General features: G+C 51.5%; 2 protein-coding genes across 6 annotated transcripts in view; one reads left to right on the forward strand and one right to left on the reverse strand.

Annotated features, from left to right (window-relative positions):
* Positions 1–2,767: 2,767 nt before the first annotated feature.
* On the reverse strand, positions 2,768–21,166 carry TFAP2E (transcription factor AP-2 epsilon). Its single transcript, XM_082363338.1, has 7 exons — positions 20,686–21,166; positions 19,882–20,361; positions 19,242–19,293; positions 7,915–8,137; positions 6,461–6,579; positions 5,757–5,898; positions 2,768–3,950 (listed from the first exon to the last, which is right to left on the reverse strand). Exons 1-7 carry the CDS (start codon positions 20,710–20,712, stop codon positions 3,668–3,670), a joined length of 1,326 nt encoding a protein of 441 aa, XP_082219464.1. The 5' UTR covers positions 20,713–21,166; the 3' UTR covers positions 2,768–3,667.
* KIAA0319L (KIAA0319 like) overlaps positions 20,359–22,707 on the forward strand; it is a 123,833-nt gene continuing 121,484 nt past the window's right edge. For all 5 annotated transcript variants that reach the window (XR_014236171.1, XR_014236172.1, XM_082362769.1 and 2 more), the window contains exon 1: positions 20,359–20,694. Coding sequence is in view for 3 of the 5 variants with exons in the window: in XM_082362769.1 (XP_082218895.1) it covers positions 20,687–20,694 (8 nt within the window). In the remaining 2 variants the exon portion in view is untranslated. The remainder of the gene's footprint in view (positions 20,695–22,707) is intronic.

Raw genomic sequence — 22,707 nt, forward strand, 5'->3', positions numbered from 1 at the left:
TCCTAAATCTTTTTTTATTATTATTAAGTTTTATTGGAGTATGCTTGCTTTACCTTCCTAAATCTTTTAATGAAAATCTCCATCTCCATTATCTCAATTCCCCGACCAGGGATTGAACCCGGGCCAAGGCATTGAAAGCCTGGAATCCTAACCACTAGGCCACCAGGGAACTCCCTTTCTTGAATTTTTTTTTTTTTTTAAATTTATTTTTGGCTGCATTGGGTCTTTGTTGCTGCACGCAGGCTTTCTCTAGTTGTGTCAATCAGGGGCTACTCTTCATTGCAGTGTGCGGGCCTGTCATTGTGGTGGCTTCTCTTGTTGTGGAGCACGGGCTCTAGGCACACAGGCTCAGTAGTTGTGGCTCGCGGGCTCTAGAGTGCAGGCTCAGTAGTTGTGGCGCACGGGCTTAGTTGCTCCGTGGCATGTGGGATCTTCCCGGATCAGGGCTCGAACCTGTGTCCCCTGCATTGGCAGGTGGGTTCTTAACCACTGCGCCACAAGGGAAGTCCCTCTTGGGCTATTTTAACAGCTTCCTAACTTCTCTCTACTTTTAATCTCCTCCCTCTCCAGTTTTTTCTCTGTACTCTCAAAATTGGATCATCCATTCCTCTCCTCACTTAAAACTTTTCTGATGGTTTTCCATTGCTTATAGAATAAAGCCCACCTTTTTGGTTTGACATGCTAAACATTTCATAATCCTTTACCAACCCAGCTCCCCAATTTCCTTTCCCTCTTCTGTACCTCATAAAGCCATGACCCAACTGAATTGATGATGGCCTCAGCATACGTTTTTTACTTCACACCTGTGTATATATATACCTACTGTAAGAAGGGTAAGCATTGCTTCCTGGAACTTTTCTTACAGGTATGTATATATGTATGATTGAGTCGTGATGTAGTGCACTCTGATATTTTCTAATCTGTTTTCTTCTACCAGATTTTGTTTTTTTTAATGCCAGCTATGTCCTAAATCAATTTCCTCAAGTTTGAAAAACACTGGGAATGCACCGATGCTTTAACACTCCGGGCCAAACACTGCTCAGAATGGTCTCCCGATTGGTTCCCATCTGCTTTCAGGTGATTAATACACAGAAAACAATTTATTCCTTCCCAGGCTTGGGGTGAGAGGGGATAGGTTGGAGAAGAGAGCACCTGTTTTGCCTTAGGGTAGGGAAGCTTAGCTCTGACTAGTGAAGAGGTTAGGGAGGCTGACAAGGAACCCCTAAGAGATGGAAGAGGGTGCTGAAATAGTTTAAGTGCCATATGTCTTACCTCATTTAATCCCCTCAACTTCCCATAGTCTAAAATAATTTTAGTAGTAGAATGTCTCTTACAGGCCCACGGCTTTCGTTAAAGCAGAACATAATTTCAGCCTTTCCTCCAATCCTCCTTTCATATGTGTGGGCTGAGGCAGGGAAACTTCTTGGGAGAAGAAATCACATCTTTGGACCTTTCCCCTGGGAGATGACGCCCAGACCTTTCATTTCTGCAAAACACCTGACCATCTTGTCTCTGGCAGCACACCTACAAAGAACTGGGGGAAGAGAATTCCAGGCAAAGAGAACGGTAAGTGCAGTGGCCCTGAGGCATAAAAGTGGTAATTTGAGGAACAGAAAGGAAACCAGTGTGGCTAGAGCAAAGTGAGTGATGAAGAGAATAGTTTAAGATATGGTTGAAGAAGTAGGCAAAGTTTTGATTGTTGCAGGGCTTTAGTATGAAGGTGTACCAGTGAAAACAGAGAGACCAGTTGGAAGACTATTGTAATAGTCTCGAGGCCTAGGGTGGTAGCAGAGGAGATAGAAAAGGATGTGGACTTTCTGATGGATTGGGTGTAGGGAAAGAATCAAATATGACTCCCTAATTTCTGGCTTGAGCAACTGGGTCAAGAAGGTGGCGAGGTCAAGATTTGAGTACTTGAGTCAAGTACTCCATTTTGGACATAAATAGAAGAGAGAATTTCAGAGAAGAGCAAGTGGTCAGCCATGTCAAATGCTGCTAAGTCCAGAAAAAGGGCCTTTGGGTTTGACATGTGGCCATTGATGACCTTGCTGAGTGGATTTCCATAGGCTGGTAGGGATAGAAGACAGATTAAAGTGGTTGAGGAGTGAATTGAGGGTGGGTGAGGAAGTGGAGGTAGGGGTGTAGCAATCTTTTAAAAACTCTCCAACTGCAAAAGAAGTAAATGGGGAAAGGATTTATGTTTTGTAAGGTAAGAGATCATAGAATATGTGTCCTTTGGGAAACGATCTAGTATAGATGATTCAGTAGAGAGGGAGAGAATAAGGTGCAGGAAAGAAAAATGGCCTCAAGAATGAAATCCTCAAGGAGACAAAAGAGCTGGATTTGAATGAGCCAGATAGACACACATAATCATCAGCAGCATTCATATTGACACACATACAGACCCACCACCAATGGTCATGTTAACACATCACACAGACCTAATAGCTGGACTGACACATTCACACACAGGCCCAGTAAGTCACAGTAATACACATACAGCCCCCCCAGGATTCACTACACACACACACACACACACACACACACACACGCCACACTGAGAAGCCAGATAGACCCACCATCTGTACCCCCTCACACACAGGTGCCCACAGCCCACTCCGAGGTTTCCCCCTTATAGTCCCCCTACCACTCTACCCCCCCACACCCCCCCACCCCCAATTCCCAGGCCCTGCCTCTCCCCTGTGACCTTGCCCTCTTGGGAGGCAAATCCAGGCCTGGGCTGAAGAAGGACAGGGAGAGCTTCATATCCAATGAAAAGGTTTTATTAAGAGAATGAGAAAGCAATCTGAGAGTTGGGGAGGTACATTGACTGCAGGGTCAAAAGAAACAACAGCAAATACAAAATCCCAGCAACAACCTCAGGGTCCCTGACATCTTTCTTCCCTCCCGGCCCACCAACAGCCCTTTGCGAGCAAAAACACCCTCTCCATCCTGGTCCAGCTGGACATCTTGGTGCAGAGCAGAAGACATTGAAACAAGAGTCCTCAACTCATTGGGATAAATAAGTTGCACTGAACATTTTTAAACTTTAAATTACAACATAAATAAATAGGACAGACAGCAACAGGACTGAAGCACAGCCTGGATTCAAGTTATCCAATTTGTGTTTATCTTCTCTGTTCCTTGAGGGCCCCTCCTGCCCACTTCTTTCCAAGAGTGGCAGGGGTCCAAAGAGCCCACTGGGGCCTCCCGCCAGCACCCCTTTTCTGGGGGTAGGAGATTCTGGGATGAAGGGCACCAACTCCTCAGTAGCACCTCTGGTTTGTTAATTCCTCTCCTGCTGTTAGTAAAAACAGCAAGGCCTTGGCCTCTAGGAGCACCCATCACCCTAATGGGCACCCTAATGAGCAGCGCTGGCCCCAAGAATCAGGCTTTTCCATGCAATTTCCTGTCCAAGTCTTTCTGAGCAGTCAAGGGTCAGAAAATTGCACACGCGAGGCAGACACCTGGGCCCTTATCTACAAACCACCACAGAGGCCACCTCCCCTTACTCCAGCCCAGACGCCTAACTCATGGGTTTCTGGAGGAATGTTCTCTTTGTGGCCTGACTCCAACCCCACTTTTTAATCCTGTCAGGCCCACCCCCAGGAGCAGAGACCTCATTTCAGACCTTGGGAGCCCCTTAGGGATGGGGTGAGGGAAGCAGTTACTTCCGATGTTTGGCATCCTTCTCTGAAGCCTTGGTGTCACCATGCCCACTGCCTGCACTGCTTAGAAACATCTTGTCCAGCCCCTTGAGTGACTCCAGCAAGTAGTTCTGGAAGGCAGTGAGGGCAGCACAGATGGCAGGCCCGCCGAAGCCATGGGTGATGAGGCTGAAGTGTGTCAGGCAGCTCTGCACTCCGGGCTCCAGGATGAGTGCTGGGCGGGTGGTCCCCAGTGGTGAACGGTCCTGCGCCATCAAGTCTGCAAACTCCTTGCAGATCTGCCTGGTGGGGGAAGGAGGGTCAGGGGTTAGAGGACAAAGGTCTGAGTCCAGGGAAGGACCCACCACATACTGGGTACTTTATATACATTTTATATATATGATTGCTGACCCTATAGTCTACAAATGATGATCATACCCGGGTTAGAGAAAAGTAAACTAAGGTTCAGAGAAGTTAACTGATTTGCCCAATATCACACAGCTAATAAATAGCACATGCCAATACCCTACGATTTCTTTTTCTGTGGGTGTCCTGCCCACATTCCAAGTCCAGCTCAACTCCTACCTTATCCAGGAAACTTTCCTTGATTCCCTCTCCTACTGCCACCTCCACCCAAAACAGCCAGTGCTTCAAGAGGTTTGTCTATGAAATTTTGGGGGAACAATCCAGAATCTGCCTTAAATAACTGAAATAATAGCTAGCAGTGAACATGAATTGAGGCCTGGATGCTGTGCCAAGCACACTGTGTGTATCATCTCACTTAATCCTCACAACAAATCTATACTGTTACTATCATTCCCATCACATGGAAGAGGAAACTGGGTGGTTTCAGACAGGTTAGATGACCTGCCCAAGTGACTAGGCTGGGATTTGAATCCATCTCCAGTTTGCAGCCATTATTCATTTCTCTGTGCATCCTGTATGTGGCTCAGGTAGAAGAATCACTTGTGTCTCACCTGTGCATCACCAAGGAACCTGGTCAGCAACTTAGACATGACTGGGACCCAGGAAGTGCTTGATGAGTTAGTTAGCTGATTAATGAGTGACGTGAGACCTGCCCTAGATACGTTTCTCCAGCCCCAATATGAGCAGCCTCAAAGGCCTCATGAGTCATGGCAGTCCCATGAGTCTGTGATTCCAATGCTGCCTAGGGGACTTGAAACCTCGAAGGCGGGAGGATGGAGTTGTGATTTGAAGGACTGTGTTAGGTGGGGGACTGGATGGTGTTCTAAGCAGAAGAGCAAGCCCAAGGACAGGAGGGCAGGAGAGAGCAAGTGGGTCAGTTGGAGTGGGTGGAGTTTGTGCAGACCAGATTATGGGGGCCCTCAAAGGAGTCTGACTTAATAGAATGGTGGTTTTCAAACCCGCCCCCGTGTCTGTCTCTTCTTGCAATGGGACCCTTTCTAAAAACTAAATCTTAATGGAACACGAGTTCATTAAACAGGCCCTGCGGCATCCCTACAGAACCTAGTTTGAAAATCAATTGCAGTAGCAGTGGGAGCCATTGAAGGCTCTTGGGTAGGGATCAGTGCATGTGCAGGGAGGCTGGGGGAACAGAGGGGCGCTGGGGTGAACGTCCAGGAGTGAGATTGGGAGACCAGAGTTGAGGTGGCATGAAAGTGGTGGTGAGGGAGGCATCAGTGAGACTTGCAGAGGGGTCAGGTGTGAAGTAAGGACAAAGGGGGGTCAACCCAGGGGTCTGGGTGGGTGTTGGTGCCCTGATGGAGGTCACTGGAGCAGAGGGGCTGATTGGCAAGGCTCAGGCAGGGGGAGCAAGGCCAGAGAACCTCAGACCCATGACGGGACTGGGGCTGGTGGTGCCCACACATGGACTTACGTAAGCCTGTCTGTGACACTGTGCTGATGTATAGAATCCAGATATGTTCACATGTATCCATGTGTGCCCTGTCACGTGCACAGCATGGAGCCTAGGTGTGCCTGTGTGCAGTGCCGCATGTACCATGTGTACATCACATGTACACGAGTGGTATCCATTGTGCCCATGCTTGGTGTCTGTGTCTGTGCATTGCACCAACATGTGCCTGTACACGGCACCCATGACAGCCGGTGCATGGCGCCCTCACTCACTTGGCGGCCAGCAGCATGCTCTTGCGGCTGTGCAGTTCCCCAGGGTCAGCATGCTGGCGGCACAGGTACTCGGCAGCTGCCTTGGCTGGGAACTCCGTCTCACAGACGTAGCCAAAGTCTCGGGCCAGGTGTACGGCCTCTCCTAGGAAGGAGGGGAGGCAGAGAGATGAGCCGTCACTATAGCCAGGTGTACCTTTGAGCCTGGAGCACGGCCTTGACCCTCCAACCCCTGACCGGCGCCATCCTGCTTCTATATATATCTTCTCTTGATTCCCCTCTCAGCTCTAGACGCAACCCCGCTGCCCTCCCTTGGGGCTACCTCAGATGGGCTCTGAGCTCAGGGGTGGGAGCTGAGCCCACCAGTTGTCCCAGAGGCTGAACTCAAGATGATCGAGCTGAGAGTCACCAACCTCCAAGGAAGGGACTCTGACACCCTCATCTCTTTACCACATCCAAACACTGGCCACTCTTCCCCCTATACACACACACACACACACACACACACACACACACACGCTCTCTACTGCACCAGCACATGCACATGTGTGCTTGCATATACACTTAAAGACTGTACACATATATCACACACACCCCTTACTTATACATGGTGCACAGAGAACACACACATGACTCAACACACCCTCCTGCATTAGACACAGCCACACAGAGTCACACTGGATGACACAGGTCCCCTCGGGCCTCACCCTCTACTAGTGAAGTCAGCAGTGTCACGTTGGCGGCCTTGCGACGACCAGCTGGCAAGTTGAGCCCAATCTTCTCCAGCCGTTCCCGCAGGCACCGGCCCCCATTCTTGGACTTGGCCCTTGCCATGCACACAGAAAGACACACACTATGAAGACAAGATGAAGCATGTATGCTAAGTGACCCAACAGGGCCTTGCTGCCTCCACCAACCCTGCTGAGGCTTGGGTCTGGCCCTGGGGACACTCTGGGGTCTCTATTTACCTGATCCCAATCTCCTCCTAATCTCACTGGTTTTGCAGCCAAGACGGGAATGGGGGGCCTAGCACGCAGCTCCAGGAACCCCTCACTTCTCCCTAATCCTCTCAATAACAGGGACAGCCCAAGGTGGGGCAGGATGGACCAGCATCTTAGGGTCCTTTTTCCCACCTGAGCACACCAACACAGCTACCCAGGGACACGCAGAGAAACACACACACATGGGGAGACACTGTTACACACACAGCTGCCCAGGGGCACATAGACACATACACAGATGAACACACACTGAGGGCCAAGAATAGAGACACACACACCAATAGAGACAGACACACAGACGCAAACACCCAGGGACACAGTCAGAGACACATGTTCACACCAAGTCAGGATCCCAGGGACATTTGTACAGACATTCACAGACTCATACAAGCCGCTCTGGGATGCTCAAAGAGACCAGGAATAAGGAGATACTCCCACACCTGCACAGATGCAGCCCCACACAAAGGTAGACAGGTAAACACACATATGTCTAGCTCCACGTGCACATGCAGTCACACACACACACAGTAGAACACTGTAACCAACACATCTCACTAAAGGTAACACAGGAAACTCACACTCACGGAAACATATACTCCTGGCCACTCCTGCACCACATATACACACACATGCACACATGCATACACACAAACACTATCCTCAAAGCTCATAGCCCTGAAGCAGAAATACCCTACCCAGGCACAAGGACATGCACAGAGAGAGACAGACACAACTATGAAGACAAACCATGGACCCCATGCTCCCCACCCCAAAACACATGCATCAGAGAGGCCTATACTGACACACGGAATGGGCCTTAGGTCCTGGGGATCCTCTTCCTGAGGGATGGGGTGAAGATGGCACTCTCCCTTCCCCAGACCCAGCCTTGTCCGTCGTGTCCAGTGTGCGTGAGTCCTCCATCCCTTCTCTGTACCCAGGGCTCCTCTCTACCCCCGACCCCCAAGCCCACAGACCCATGGGAGCTGCTGAAGACCTAGGCCTGCCCAGAGAGCATGCACAATTCCCCAGGGAGACTGAGGTGGAGATGACCCTGTGGCCTGGGGTGGGGCCGGCCCCTCTCTGATCCCTTGAGAAAGTCTGAAACGACCACACATTTTAGCTTTGGCACTGTGCAGGAAGTTGTGGGCTGGCCTTCCTACCTGCGAAGGACACCACCCAGGAGAGAGGCATTGAGGCACTCGGGAGGTGAGAGTCGCCGCTGGACCTCCCCCACTGTCACCTTGTACTTGGACGTCGAGCTGAGCAGAGAGAGCCGGCCTGGCACGGAGCAGAAGACCTCACTGGGGTTCGTGATGCCGCCAACCAAGCTGTCTTTGGCCAATGAGAGGGCCGAAAGGCTGCTGGCTTTGGAGGGGATGGGGACTGTGAAGCAGAAGCAAGAGCAAGGGAGAGAGAGACAACACTGAGCCAGGGGCCACCGGACACGGGCACTAGCCAGCTGTGGCATGAGCGCATTGCTGAAGCACCAGCTGTGTGCTGGGCCCCGTGCTAGCATGCTGTGCACACACAGCTGCATCTGTATGTCCCAGCACCTTTCGGAAGGAGGTTCTACTATCCCTGCTCTACAAGGGAAGAGACTGAAGCACAATGAGGTTAACGTGACTCACTCTAGCTCACTCAGCTAATGGGTGGTAGACATTAAACCCAAAGTTCTCTGGCTCTTGAACCCCTGTTCTTTCACTGAGTCAGGCTGGTTCCCTGTTAAAACTCAAACAGCTTCAGCAGTCTTGGAGTTTTGCCATGTGTAATCAGAGAGGGAGTTGGAAATAAGGAAATGGAGTATGAGCTGGAGGCAGGATTCCTGGGTCACCGCAGCAGAGCCCAGCCAGATTTGTGTAATCACAAGCAATCCCTGATTACCCCCGCTCACTTGTGATCCCCATGTCTCACCCACAACCCCAGATCCCTGGGGGCCTTGGACTCCCACATCCCTGGGACAGGGAGGTTATGGCCCCATTAGGCCTCCAGCCCTGGCCCCTTTCCTGCCAAGTCTCTCTGGGATGGATGCTCAAGGAGACCAAGAATGAAGAGACACACCCTATCACCCCCCTCCCCAAATGCTCTCTAATTATCTACTAATATCTATGAAGGACAGGGAAGGAAATCTGAGTTTATTTTTTAACACCCATTTGGACACTCTTGGCTCTAAAAGAAAGTTCTTCCTGCAGTCTAACCTCCATTCTCCTGCTAAGCCTCAGGGGGAAGGGAGAATGACTGAGGCACTTGCTTCCCCTTGGGCTTCTCTTCTTTCAAGGAAGTGAGAGCCTTGGTAGAAAAGGCAGGCCTTGTGTGTTTGGGGAGGGGGATCAAGTGGGGAGCCTGAGGCCAATAGTCACTGAGCACTCACCATACAGATAACCTCACTGAATCCTCAGAACAACCCACCAGGGGGCTATGTTTATTATTCCCATTTTACAGATGAGGAGACTGAAGCCCAGAGAGGTGAAGGAATGTGCCTGAGATCACACAGCTGGTAGACTTAGTACCAGTAGCAAGCCCTGGACTATGGTCTCAAAGGCAGCACTTGGCCCTCCAGTCATTTGGCAAATATTTGCTGAGCACCTGTGTGCCAGGAACTGTGCTAAGCCTTGGGAAGGCAGAGGTAAGCAAGGCTGGCCCAGTCCCTGGCCTGGCAGAGCCCCTCCAGCTTTTCCCTCTCTGGATGCACATTCAAACCCTCCATCCCATCGCCCAGCCAGAAACCTCAGTGAGGCCCTCCACACTGCCCTCTCCCACCACATCCCATCCATCACCATGTAGTAGGGCTTTCTTTTCTCCGCGTGCCCTGGACGCAGCCACTTCTCCAGGTGTACAGGGACGCTCACTCATTTCCCACCTGAATTTCTGCACAGCCCCTGCTCCAGAGGGATCTTTCTGAAACACCCATCACTCCCCAGCCTAGAACCCGTCAGTGCCTGAGAATTAAATTCCAGCTCCACAGCTGAGCAGAATGATGCTGCCTGTCCTTCAGTGAGTGCCAACTATATACCAAGTGCTTCACAGTAACAGCTCTGTGGAGATGCTATTTTCTGTCCCCATTTCAAGATGAAGAAACTAAAAGTTCAAAGAAGTTAAGATAGTACAGCAATAAGGAGCAGACATGGGTCTTGACCTCTGACAATGGACTTTAAAGTTCACATTCTTAACTGTCATAGTGCCCTCCTTCACCCTCCTTTGTGGTCCGGCCCTGCCTACCCCTTTTGCCTGGTCCTCCATCTGCCGTTTAGGCTCTCGACCCACACTGACCAATACAAATATACTGTAAGGCACATATATAAATTTATATTTTCTGGTAGCCCTATTTTTAAAAAGAAACATGTTAATACCAATTTTAATATATTTTATTTACCGCATATATAAGAATATTATCGGGACTTCCCTGGTGGTACAGTGGTTAAGAATACACCTGCCCATGCAGGGGACACGGGTTCGAGCCCTGGTCCGGGAAGATCCCACATGCCGCGGAGCAACTAAGCCACAACTACTAAGCCTGCACTCTAGAGCCTGCGAGCCACAACTACTGAAACCCATGCTCCTAGAGCCCATGCTCCACAACAAGAGAAGCCACCGCAATGAGAAGCCCGCACACCACAACGAAGAGTAGCCCCCGTTCACTGCAACTACGGAAAGCCCGCATGCAGCAACAAAGACCCAACACAGCCAAAAAAAAAAAGAATAAAAATTTTTAAAATGTTAAAAATAAATAAAAAATAAAAATATTATCACTGAAACATACAATCGATATTTTAAAAATTATTAATGAGCTATTTTTTTTTTAATTTATTTTATTTTTGGCTGCGTTGGGTCTTCATTGATGCTCGTGGGCTTTTCTCTGGTTGTGGCGAGCGGGGGCTACTCTTCATTGCAGTGCGCGGGCTTCTCATTGCAGTGGCTTCTCTTGTTGTGGAGCACGGACTCCAGGTGCGCGGGCTTCAGTTGTTGTGGCTCGTGGGCTCTAGAGTGCAGGCTCAGTAGTTGTGGTGCATGGGCTTAGTTGCTCCGCAGCCTGTGGGATCTTCCCGGACCAGGGTTTGAACCCATGCCCCATGCATTGGCAGGCGGATTCTCAACCACTGCGGCACCAGGGAATCCCTTAATGAGCTATTTTACATTCTTTTCTTGTACTTGGTCTTCAAAATTCAACACGTATTTTACACTTATAGCCCATCCTAATTCGGACTAGCCACATTTCAAGTGCTCAATAGCCACACGTGGCCTGTGGCTCCCACAGTGGACAGCACAGTTCTAGACTTCAAAGAGGGGAGCACAGGAGTTAACATAAGTAAGTGAGATGTGGGAGACCTGCTACTTGGCCGAGTGTTACCATGCAGGATACACCAACATTGCCGTAACTCTTGGTTTGTTTGTTTTTTGTTTCTGTTTTTGCTGGTGAGACAAGGATTTGAGATTTCTAGGTGAAATCTCTGGATTTTTACTTTATTATTATTTTATTACTATTATTTTTTGGCCGCACTGTGCAGCTTGTGGGATCTTAGTTCCCCGACCAGGGATTGAACCCATGTACCCTGCAATGGAAGCATCCTAACCACTGGACTGCCAGGGAAGTCCCTGGATTTTTAAACATTGGCAACTGATTCAAAAATTTAAAAACCCAGGACAGGTCAAATGGAACGTGTGAAGCACCACTTGGGATGCGGGACGACTAGCTCACCAGTGTGTGGGCTCTTTAAGCCCCGCAGAACTGCTAGCTGTCTGTCTCAGGCGCCCTTCTCCATTTTACTAAGCAGGGCCTCTTCCTTCTCAAGCCTCAGTCCGGGCACCAACCCCAATGCAAAGCTTCCTAAGGTCTCACCCTCTGCTCCTTTTCACCCTCTGTCGCTGTCCTTACCACACTGAACCTCATGTCTGCTTCCTCCTCTGTCTCCCCCACCAACTGGGAGTGCCTGAGAGCAGGGTCTTGGCACAAGGGGGTGTCAGTGAATGTGGAATAAATGAGTGAAGCAAGGGCCCTTGAAACGTGGAATGGTAGAAAGAGTGAAGGCTCACAGCCAATATATGCACGGGGTGGGGGTGGGGAGGGTGGGTAGGGGAACCTCATTCCTTTTTTAGCAATTGATGGTAAAACTGCCCTTCCTCCCTGGGTCGTCCCTATTCAGGCACCAGCGAAGGGCCAACAGGTCGTGGATGGGGCTGAGTGGGAGAAGTGGAAAGGTGGGGGGAGGTGGAGAGAGTAGCAGCACACACCCTACCCCAGGCAAGTTCCCTGTCCCCAGAGCAGGGCCAAAACTAGGGTGAGGCAGGTGAGGTGCTTGTCTTGGGTGCAAAATTTAAGGAGGCACCAAAAAACTCAGCAATCAAGACAAACAGTATTTTAATGCAATATTTTTAAAAGTAAAAATTTAATGTGAAAATCCACCGTGACACAATATCACAAATTTACATAGAAGCAGGCTCTGATCCTGCTCTTGCACGACCCTGCCTCACTCCCCTTATCCTAATCCCAGCCTCTGCCCCAGAGTGAAGAGCAAGAATGTCCTGACCCAACAGACACACTGACACTGGACACGCAATAGCAGCCATGCCCCCCACCCCCACCCAGTGTCTCCCGGGCCCGTGCACGGGCTCCCTCATCACCTGTGTCCCTCTGCCTTGAGGGGACTTTCTGGGGTGATGGAACTATTCTCTAACATATTTCATATCTTGACTATATGTTTACATTTGTCAAAATTCATAGAAATGCACATCTAAAAAGGGTGAACTGTACTATATGTAAATTATACCTCAAGCTCGACTTAAAAAACTAAAACTATGAATTAATAAATTAACAAGAAGGGCAAAGTGACTGTCCTCTCTCCCATGACTCCTAGCCAGAGGGAATGGTCAGAGGAACAGAAAATTCTTCTCTCCCCCAGCAGCCTCCTCTATCCAGCTTTTATTAAAATCTGGGGACACCTGAGGCCAGGCACTGTGAGAGGGGAGAGAGATCAAAGCTGGGTGAAGCTGTTGGTGCATGTACAAACAGGGACATATGTGAGCACACGTGTCACACAAACGTCTATACATAAAAACTACATGCCCTGCCATAGAGCACTGAGGGTGAGACTGTGCGTATGCACACTTACTCAGCAACAAATACTGAGCCCCAGCTACAGACACATAGGCTCTGCCTGACTGTTGCAAGAATGTGGCAACGCGCGTAAGGATATCTGCAAGTGCTTTTGTTCCTGTTGATATATTTAAACAGAGAGTATATGCCAGATTTATGCAAACATAGGTGCGGCTAATGTAGCGCATGACAGGTGGACATGTGTTTGCGTATACGAATTACAGACTTTGTTACTTTCCCCACTTGTCGGTACCCTTTTCCTCAGAGCCTCTTCCTTCAAAAATGACAGAGATTTGGAGGCCAGGGTTAGGGAAGCAGGTAGCCTGGGACAGGAGCAGTCATGAAGGTGGGAATTAACTAGCGCAGATTGCAAAGCAGGGACCGGTGTTTGTCTCCCACACCACAGTGAGTCCTAAAGCTGAAGTGGTCTACCCATGGTGTCCCCCTGGTCATGAACACAGAAGCCATTCACATGTACACACTCCTACAGACATAGGATTGTCCTACCGACAGAGCTCCTAGTTAGCCAATCTATCAGACAAGACTCTCACACACACACAAGTCTACACACTCTGTCCACAGGTGGTACATATGGTCTGACCACTGATTCTGGGGAGTGTGCAATAGACTCTGTTGGAAAGTTGGTTAAAATTGCAAGTCTTTCTAGAAGAAAATACAGGAGAAAAATCTTTATGACCTTGGGTTGGGCCAAGAGTTCCTAATATAACACCAAAAGCATGATCCATAAAAGAAAATAATGATAAACTGGATTTCATCAAAATCAAAAACTTTTGCACCTGAAAAGACACTATTAAGAAAATGAAAACACAAACCATAGACTTGAAGAAAATATTTGCAAATCCTGTATCTTATCAGGGATGTGTATCCAGAATACATAAAGAATACATAAAGAATTCTTATAATTCAATAGTAAGATATACAACCCAATTAGAAAATGTTCAAAATATGTGAGTAGACATTTCACTTAAAATGATATATGAATGGCTAGTAAGCACATGGAAAAGTGCTCAACATCTTCGGTCATTAGGGAAATGCACATTAAAAGGATACTGAGGTACCATCAGGAAGGCTATAATCAAAAAGACAGACATATCAAGTGCAGATGACAATGTGGAGAAACTGGAACTCTCACACTTTCTTGGTGGGAATGTAAAACAGTACAGCCACTTTAGAAAACAGTTTGGGAGTTTCTTTAAAAAATTAAAGACAAACTTACCATAAAATCCAGACATTCCACTCCTAGGAGTTCAAGAGTGGTGAAAACGTTATGTCCACACAAAGACGTGTGTAAATGATCATAGCAGCATATTTATCCTAGCCAAAAAGTGGAAACAACCCCAGTGTCCATCAACTGATGAATGAATAAACAAAATGTGTTACATCCACATGATGGAGTACTACTAACCAATAAAAAAGGAGTGACCTACTGATACAGCCTACAACACAGATGAACCTCAAAAACATTATAAGTACAAGAAGCTAGATGCAAAAGTCAGCATATTTATATGTTCCATTTATATAACATGTCCAGTATGTGCAAACATGTAGACAGAAAGCAGATCAGTGGTTGCCTAAGGGCTGGAGTGGGAATTAATTACAATTGGGAATGGAGGAATTTTGGGGGGTGTTAGAAATGTCTTAAAACAGACTGTGGTGGGCTTCCCTGGTGGCGCAGTGGTTGAGAATCTGCCTGCCAATGCAGGGGACATGGGTTCGAGCCCTGGTCTGGGAAGCTCCCACATGCCGCGGAGCAGCTAGGCCCGTGAGCCACAATTACTGAGCCTGCGCGTCTGGAGCCTGTGCTCCACAACAAGAGAGGCTGCGATAATGAGAGGCCCGCGCACCGCGATGAAGAGTGGCCCCCACTTGCCGCAACTAGAGAAAGCCCTCGCACAGAAACGAAGACCCAACACAGCCATAGATAAATAAATTAAGAAAGAAAGAATCCTGGTCAAAAAAGGTGATGATTTAAAAAAAAAAAAAAAAAAAGAAATTGTAAGAGGCTATAAATACTTGTTGATTTAAAAAATAATAATAAATAAATAAATTTATTAAAAAAAAAAACAGACTGTGGTAATGGTTACACAACTCTATAAATTTACTAAAAATCATCGAACTGTACTCTTCCAGTGGGTGAATTTCAGGTATGTACACTTTACTTCAATCAATCAGTTAAAGAAATGAAGTTCCAGGGCCATAATTCCAGGGATTCTCATTCAGTAGATGTGAAATGGTGTCCAGGAAATCTGCATTTTTTAACAAGCACCCCTGGGGATTTGATGCATGTGGTCCTTTAGATCACACTTAAGGTACCACTGGTCCAAAGCCTGTGGGGAAGGGGCAGCAGGAGGAAGGCAGACAGGAGGGGTTGTGACCCTCCTCCCAGCCTACTTGAGTCCCCTCATCTCCCCAGTGGGACCTGCTGGTTAAGTTTCCTTCTCACCAACTGCTAGAGGGTTTCTTTTATTTTTTTAATTGAGGTATAGTTGATGTACAATATTATATAAGTTCCAAGTGTACAACATAATGATTGACAATTTTTAAAGATATAGTCCACTTATAGTTATTATAAAATAATGGCTATGTTCCCTGTGTTGTACAATATATCCTTGAAGCTTATTTACTTTATACATAGTAAGTTTGTACCTCTTAATCCCCTACTCCTATCTTCCCCCTCCCCTCTTCCCTCTCCCCTAGAGGGTTTCTTTTAAATATAACTGCTACGGTTCACTGCTCTGCTCTATGCTGCCCTCAGGTACAGTCCACAGTCTATCTGCATGGGCACCGGTTTTTTAGTCTCATTCTGGGGCCAACGGTAGCCTGGGAGGCAAGTGAGGCAGGGTTGTAGAAGTGCAGGGTCGGGTCAGATTCCGTCTTTATGTAAAATTTTGATATTTCGTTTATTGTGGATATTTTTTGCATTAAAAAATCTTAAACATATTGCACTAAGATGTATTATTTATCTTGATTACTGAGCTTTTAGGCGCCCTCCTAAATCTTGCCTCAAGTGAGTTCCTCACTTACCTCACCCCAGTCCTGGCCCTGCTTGTAGATTCACCTGGAATCCCAGAAACTCCCCATCTCCCTTTTCTTTCCTCAGATCCAGGGAGAGCAGAGAATTTACATCATCCCCTGTCCTGAGACTGGACAACAGAGCCCAGCAGAGAGGGATTCCCCACCCCCAATTAGGCAACTACCTCCTCTCTTCGGAGGAAAGGAGGACTATCTCAATTCTCATCCCCAAACCACTCCCCTCCAGCTGTGACTGTATAGCCTGAAACCCACGGAGATTTTTAACCTTTTTAAACCTGTCTGGCCTTCCAAAGAGAGGGCATACGCACGTGCTGTTCCTAATGGAGTGAAAGTAGCTCGGCCCTTTGTACACCCCCTCTCCAAATGCACTCAGACTTCAAAACCGTTCATTCAACAAATCTCCTGAGCACCTACTGAGCCCCCTGCTGTCTCTCCTTCAGGAAGCCTCCCAAGTTCAGGCACTCACTGCTCCTCTTCTGAGCTCCTACTACAAGGTATACAGACCCTGTTCACTGCCTTTCTTGGCTGGGAAATATTCCTGTCCATGTCTGTCTCTCAGGCCAGTCCCGCCTGCTTTCTGTGCCCCTAGGACAGGTCACAAAACTGAAAGTGACAAATGTGGGCAGAAAACTGAGGGCTCCCCACTTCCCTTCGGGTCAGCCTCAGCCCCATCTGCCATCCTTGCCCCACTCAACCCTGGCTACGACGGGCTGCCGACCTGGAAGTGTGTGGTGGGGCGGGGACTTCGCCTCCCCTCCCCTGCGTGGAGTAGTGAAGATTTTACAACCTCCCTGGACGCACTGTCGAAGTCGAGACCCGAGGCCTCCCTGCGGTAGCAAGGCTGCTTCTGGTGCAGGGCTGGGGCCGCCTCCCTTTCACAACCTAGGACTCCAACCGCCCGTGACACAGCTGTCCCTCCCGCCAGGGCCGGGAGGAGCTGGAGGAATGAATCCCTTGCTTCAGCTAGCCAAGAACGACCTTCTATAATTCCAGGGCCCGAGTCTGAGTGGGATGGTCTTCCACCGCCCCTGGTAGGTGCCAGAGGACTTCAGGACTTGACCGGGGCTCCCGATGCCTTCAGAAGGGCCTGAGGGCGAAGAAGGACGCTAATCAACTGCGCCCGAGTGGCTGGCGGCGTGGCCGGAGTTCCGCAGCGACTGCGGAGGGCCCGAACGAAAAGTACCCGCCGCGTGGGGCGTGGAGGCTCCAGGGCGCAGGGCTCCAACCGGGCCACCTGCTTAGCCACAGCTGGGTCCCCCGCCCACGCACCCCGCCCCGAGGTCCCGACCTCGCAGATTGGCTCTGCCGCAATGACCCTCTCTCCTCAAAGGCTCGCCACGCCAGCCGAAGGACAAGCTCGAGACTCAGGAACCAGCCTCTTCCTTCCGTTGGGAGCCCCGGCTCTCGCCCCTCCCCTTTTGCTGCATTGCTCCGGGCTGTGACTCGACGTCCGGGTTGGGGCCCCCAGGGCGCAGTCCCCAGCTCAGGTCGCCAGGCTGCACTGGGCCACCGACGGGCTGACACTGGTGTCCGGCTGGTGTGCGCGCCCGCGTCGGCGACATCCCGAACAGCACCAGCGCCCACGTCCAACCCCCACCCGCCGGAGCCCGTGGGCAGCACTCGGGACAGTCCGGGCTGCACTCACTGTGTTCTTTGGGGATCCCGGCGCACCCCTAGGACCCGGGATTTATGAAAGCTGATGTCCTTTGAGAGAAACTAACTCGAGGCAATTTTGGTTCCTTCTTGGTAGCCAGTCTTTTGTCCTGGCTCTGGCCAGGGGATTGGGGTTTAAGGTACTCAGAGCCCCACCTGATCCTTCTACCCTCCCCCAGGGCAGAAATCCCCAAGCTCCTTCCCAAAATGCAAGGTCCTGGCCTCCCGGAGGGAGTCAGTGAGCCCGAGCCCCCGTAGCCTGCGGAGCCAGGGCAGGAGTCAGAACTGGGGATCAAGACCATGATTGAATCTCCGGGTGGAAAGCACAGCGGCAGGCTCTTGCCGCTGCAGACCGAGCTCTCCCGTCGGGTTCAAAAAATCCACTAAAGCAAGGCAGCGGCCGCCAGCAAGGAGCTGGCTCTGAGTGTACACCTCTGCCCGGACTGCAGGCAGCCTCCCCAAACCCCCAGCTCCAGGTAACAGCCCCAATACCTGGAGCCCCCTTCTCCCAAGTTCTGGGAGGCCTGTCTCCTCATCTTCCCCACACGTACACCAGGTGGTCCAGCTAACTCCCAGCCCCAGGTAACTCAGCCTCAACTCCTGAAATCCAGCTCCCCCCAACCCCTCCCCGGGACTCAAGGAGGGCAAACAGAGCCCAGGCTTGAATTCACTCGTTTGAAAAACAACTTGAGCCAATCCCGGGGGGAGCAGTGCCTGCCCCAGGTACAGCAGGCTTGTCTGTGCCTCCATATTCCTCTCTGCACCTGCCCCAAATTTATCACTGGGCCTCTCTGAATCTCTGTCTTTCTCACCTTTCCCTGTCACAGTCAGAACTCACAAGCCCGAAAATCCACTGGAGGGCACATCTCAAACCCCTAGCTTTTCCAAGGGCAGAGAGACACAAACATCCTGAAAATACACAGGGAGCAACCCTACATGCTTAAAGATCTTCAGTGCCAAAGAACAAATTCTGGGATACAACAGGGACCCTGACCCCCATACACATGGAAATTACACCAACATAACAGACACTTGTCACACACTCACAGCAAGAGACACCAAGAAATACTAGGAAAGCAACATATAGACATGTACAGGATCCCAAACTCACATAGACACCAACACCCAGGCCCTGACCTTCCTGCACACAGCCCGACACAATAGTCACACACCAGCTCCCCTAATCCTAAACTGCTAAAAGAGGGGGAATCCTCAAGGCCCCCCAGGGTCCTGCTAGGAAGGGAGGGGCAGAAAGCACCAGACAGGCTAGGAAATGGTAAGGCTTGGTAAAGTGGAAATCATTTAACGACATCCATGGGAATAGCACTCCCATTAACACCTCTTAGGAAACAGAGAAGTGGTTTAACTCGTTTTGCAAATTAACTCTAGATCCAAAAGAGTGCCCTCACCTTGGTGGGGAAAGGCCAGGCCAGCCAAGTGAGTGTGGTGGGTCTCCCGCCCACCTCAGACTGCCGGCTCTGGGGCCAACTCACCAACCACCGCAGCTGCCCAAGCTCTGGCCAGGCCTGCAGCCTCCGCAGCCCCTCCACTGGGCCGTAAAGAGTGACCGGTGGCCACTGAGCTTGGCGACGCACAGGAGGGACACGCCACAGGGGAAGAAACTGGGTCTGTGTGCTGGGGCCTGCACCATCTCGCCCGGTTCTGCCCTGGCAGATGCACGCCATTCCTTACCTTTCTTGATCACGGACTGGTCCAGGAGGCTCATTCCCGGCTCGTCCATGGCCTGCAAATAGGACAGGGTGGTGGTAAGGACGCTTGTAGATCTAGTCTCCTTTCGCTTCCCAAGCCCCTGCTGTCCCTGCTCCCTGTCCTGTCTGCTTCACCCAACGCGCACCACCCGTCGCCTGCGGCGGCGACGGGCGGGACCAGGATTCACCGGCGCTCCACCATTTGCGGCTGAGTTGGAGCCCTGGGTGCCTCGCCATGCCGTGCAAAAAGGGCATTTTTGAACCTTAGACAGGCAACTCCTCCACTTCGCTTCGCTCCAGGCACAGGCTTCTCCAGTAGACCACGACTGGGCATAGGTACCCTACGTTGCCCAGCGGAGAGAGACAGAAGTGGTTCAGCCCCTGCCCATTTACTCGGCGAAGGGTCGCCGCCATCCAGGCACCTGCTCACGGACTCAGTGCCAGGCCGCCCGAAAGGCCAGGCAGCGTCTAACTCAGGACGTGGGACGCATCCTGGGAGTCACGAGCAAGAAGTGGCAGGCTGGGAGAAAAGTCGGGTTCCTGCATTGGTCACTCTTTGCCTCCAGCCAGGTCCTAAGTCACCGCAGCGGATGCTGGCCCATCCCGGACCCTTCGGGCCTCACCTGCAGGTCCTCCAGGCCCGGCGGCACCGCCAGCCCGGGAAGGCCGAGGGGCGCGTCGGCCAGGCCGTGCGCGCCGTCGGCCAGGCCGTGCAGGAGCCGCGGCACAGCGGCGGCGTAGTCGCGGCGCGGGTCGAGGCCCAGGGCGCGGACGGGCGGCGCCAGCAGGCCGGGCGGCTCTTCGTGGGCGCGGGCAGCGGCGCGGGGCGCGGCCCAGGCAGCCTGCGGAGGCTGCGGCTGTGCCAGGGGCGCCAGGCCACCGTACGGGTCCCCGGCCAGGTGGGGAAAGGCGGCGGCGGCGTCGGACGCCTGGCCGTAGGGCAGTGGCGGCTGCGGGTAGGGCGGCGGGAAGTAGGGCGGCTGGAAGTCAGCGGCGGCGGCGGTCGGCGTGTGGCAGAGCTGCGGCGCCGACCCGTAGGCCGCCTGGGGCAGCGACGACAGGCGGGCCCCGCTAGCCGCTGGGCCCAGACCGTCGGGGCGCTCCTGGGGAAGAAGAGGGGCGCGTTAGGCGACCCATCGGCAGCTGAAAGGACCCAGCCCGAAAGGACCCTCCGCGGCTCCCGAGGGGCCAGCTGCCGTCCTGCCCGCTTCCCGGGGCCCGAGGTCCATCTCTGAATGACCCGTGGGCGCGGGAGCCTTGGGCTGGGGACAGCGGTCTCCGGCGCGCAAAGTTCTCAGCGGGCGGAGTCGCCGTGGCCCCCTCCCTCCGAAATTTCGTTGGAGGAGGAGGTTCGGAAGGTTCAGCACTCAGGCTCCCGGATCCCCGGCCCGGTACGCCCCGGTGTCACCGGGCCCGAGACTACTCACCATGGCAGAGTAAGTGTGCACCAGCATGGGGCGGGCAGCGCGGGGCGCGAGGCGTGGCGGCGGCGGAGCCCTCGCCCGACGGCGAGCTCTGCGGGAAGAGGTGCTGGGAGCCTGCACGGCCCGCGGGGGGTCACTTTGCGGTGGCGGGGTGCAACCCAGCCCCGAGCCCAACAGGCATCGGGTCCTCAGCAGTGGGCGCCCCTGGGCGGGTCCATGGGGGCGGGATGTGGGCCGGACGGGCGCTGATCGCACTTGGAAAAGTCGGTCAATGGGCGCCCAGCGCCCGCCCTTCTTCCTCTGAACGCAGCTTGCTCCATGCACTCCAGTTATAGTGGCGGGGGCGCGCCGGGCCTCCGGGGGCGCGCATTAAAGAGACACGCTAGGGCCGCTTTCTCCCAGCTCCCCAGCGACAGCCCAAGAGGAGGCGTGGCTTTGGCGCAACCCCCTGGGAAGGATATAGGGTTGTGATTCCAACCTGCGCTGGTCTGATCGCTTTCTAGGCTCGAAGCTCCCAGTCACCTTGAAACAGAGAAGGATTCGAGGCTGGGACATAGGGCCCTAGTTTGCTCTCGGCTCTATTGCACCTTTGCCTTTGAGCAAAGCACTACTCCTCCTCGGCCTCAGCTTCCCTGTCTGTAAAATGGGTATCAGTCCTTTCTCTAACCGCCTCACTGGATTATGGATGAGGTGGGCAGTCTTGAAGGTGGAAGAAGTTTGCGAGCTGCAGACTCGAGCCTGCTGGCTCATGTGCACACATATGTCAGTACCTGTGTGTGTGTGTGTGTGTGTGTGTGTGTGTGAGTTGGGGGCCATCACAGCCTCTCTGCACGTTTCTGGATCAAAGCCCCTCTGAGGGTGCTTACTTCACTCAGGCTTCCCCCAGCTGGTAACTCCCACTGCCAAGCCAAGGTCTGAGGAAGTTGGAGACACAAACTGGCCCGACAGAGAGTTGCCTGACACTGGGGTTGGGCATCATGAGTTCCACCTGAGAAGGGCTCAAGATATTTCTGAAGCCATGAGGGCCTGGACTGACTGAGTGTGGGCTGGTCTATACCCAGAGGATGTTGAGTGAAGCTGTGTGTAACTGACATCATGTGAACCGTGTGCTATCATCACACTAATATGCACAGGCTGTGTGTTTGTGTGTTACCATGGCAGGCACTGGCTGGCTCTCAAGCATGTTCCACTTCCTGCAGTCACTCTATCTTTCCTTCAAAACCCAACCCTCCCTTCCTAAGGAACAGGGACAAGGATTACAGAAAGGGAAATGAGAGGAATGCTAAGGGGAATGGGAATTAAGAAAGCAGATGGAAGGTGCTAAAAAAAAGTAATAAAAATTAAAATTAAAAAAAGGAAGAGGCTCAGACCAGGGCAGAGTAGAAATAATCACAGCAAACATTACAGAGTGTGCCAGACTCTGTGCTAAGTACTTGATGAGTATTGAGTTATTTAACTCTCACAACAGCCCTATGAGATAGAAACCCTTATCACCCTCATTCTCAGTTGAGAAAAGTGAGACACAGAGAGGTGACATGACTTTCCCAAGGTCAAGGTGCTAGTTAAGTGGCAGAGCTGGGGTAGTCTGCCTCTAGCCTCTTTCTGGGTTCAGAATTACTATTCTATATTGCCTTAGACTCAGGTGCCTAGAATTTAGTCCTGACTCCGATGGACTGTGTGATTCTGGGCAAGACCTTTTTCCTCTCTGACCTCAGTTTCTGCAACTTCAACAATAACAATAAAAAAGTATGGGAAGGGGCGCTTCCCTGGTGGCGCAGTGGTTGAGAATCTGCCTGCTAATGCAGGGGACACGGGTTCGAGCCCTGGCCTGGGAAGATCCCACATGCTGCAGAGCAACTAGGCCCGTGAGCCACAACTACTGAGCCTGCGCGTCTAGAGCCTGTGCTCCGCAACAAGAGAGGCCGCGATAGTGAGAGGCCCGCGCACCGCGATGAAGAGTGGCCCCCGCTTGCCACAACTAGAGAAAGCCCTCGCACAGAAACGAAGACCCAACACAGCCAAAAT

Source organism: Balaenoptera borealis, assembly GCF_965194805.1.
Source record: "Balaenoptera borealis genome assembly, chromosome: 1".
Taxonomy (NCBI): Eukaryota; Metazoa; Chordata; class Mammalia; order Artiodactyla; family Balaenopteridae; genus Balaenoptera; species Balaenoptera borealis.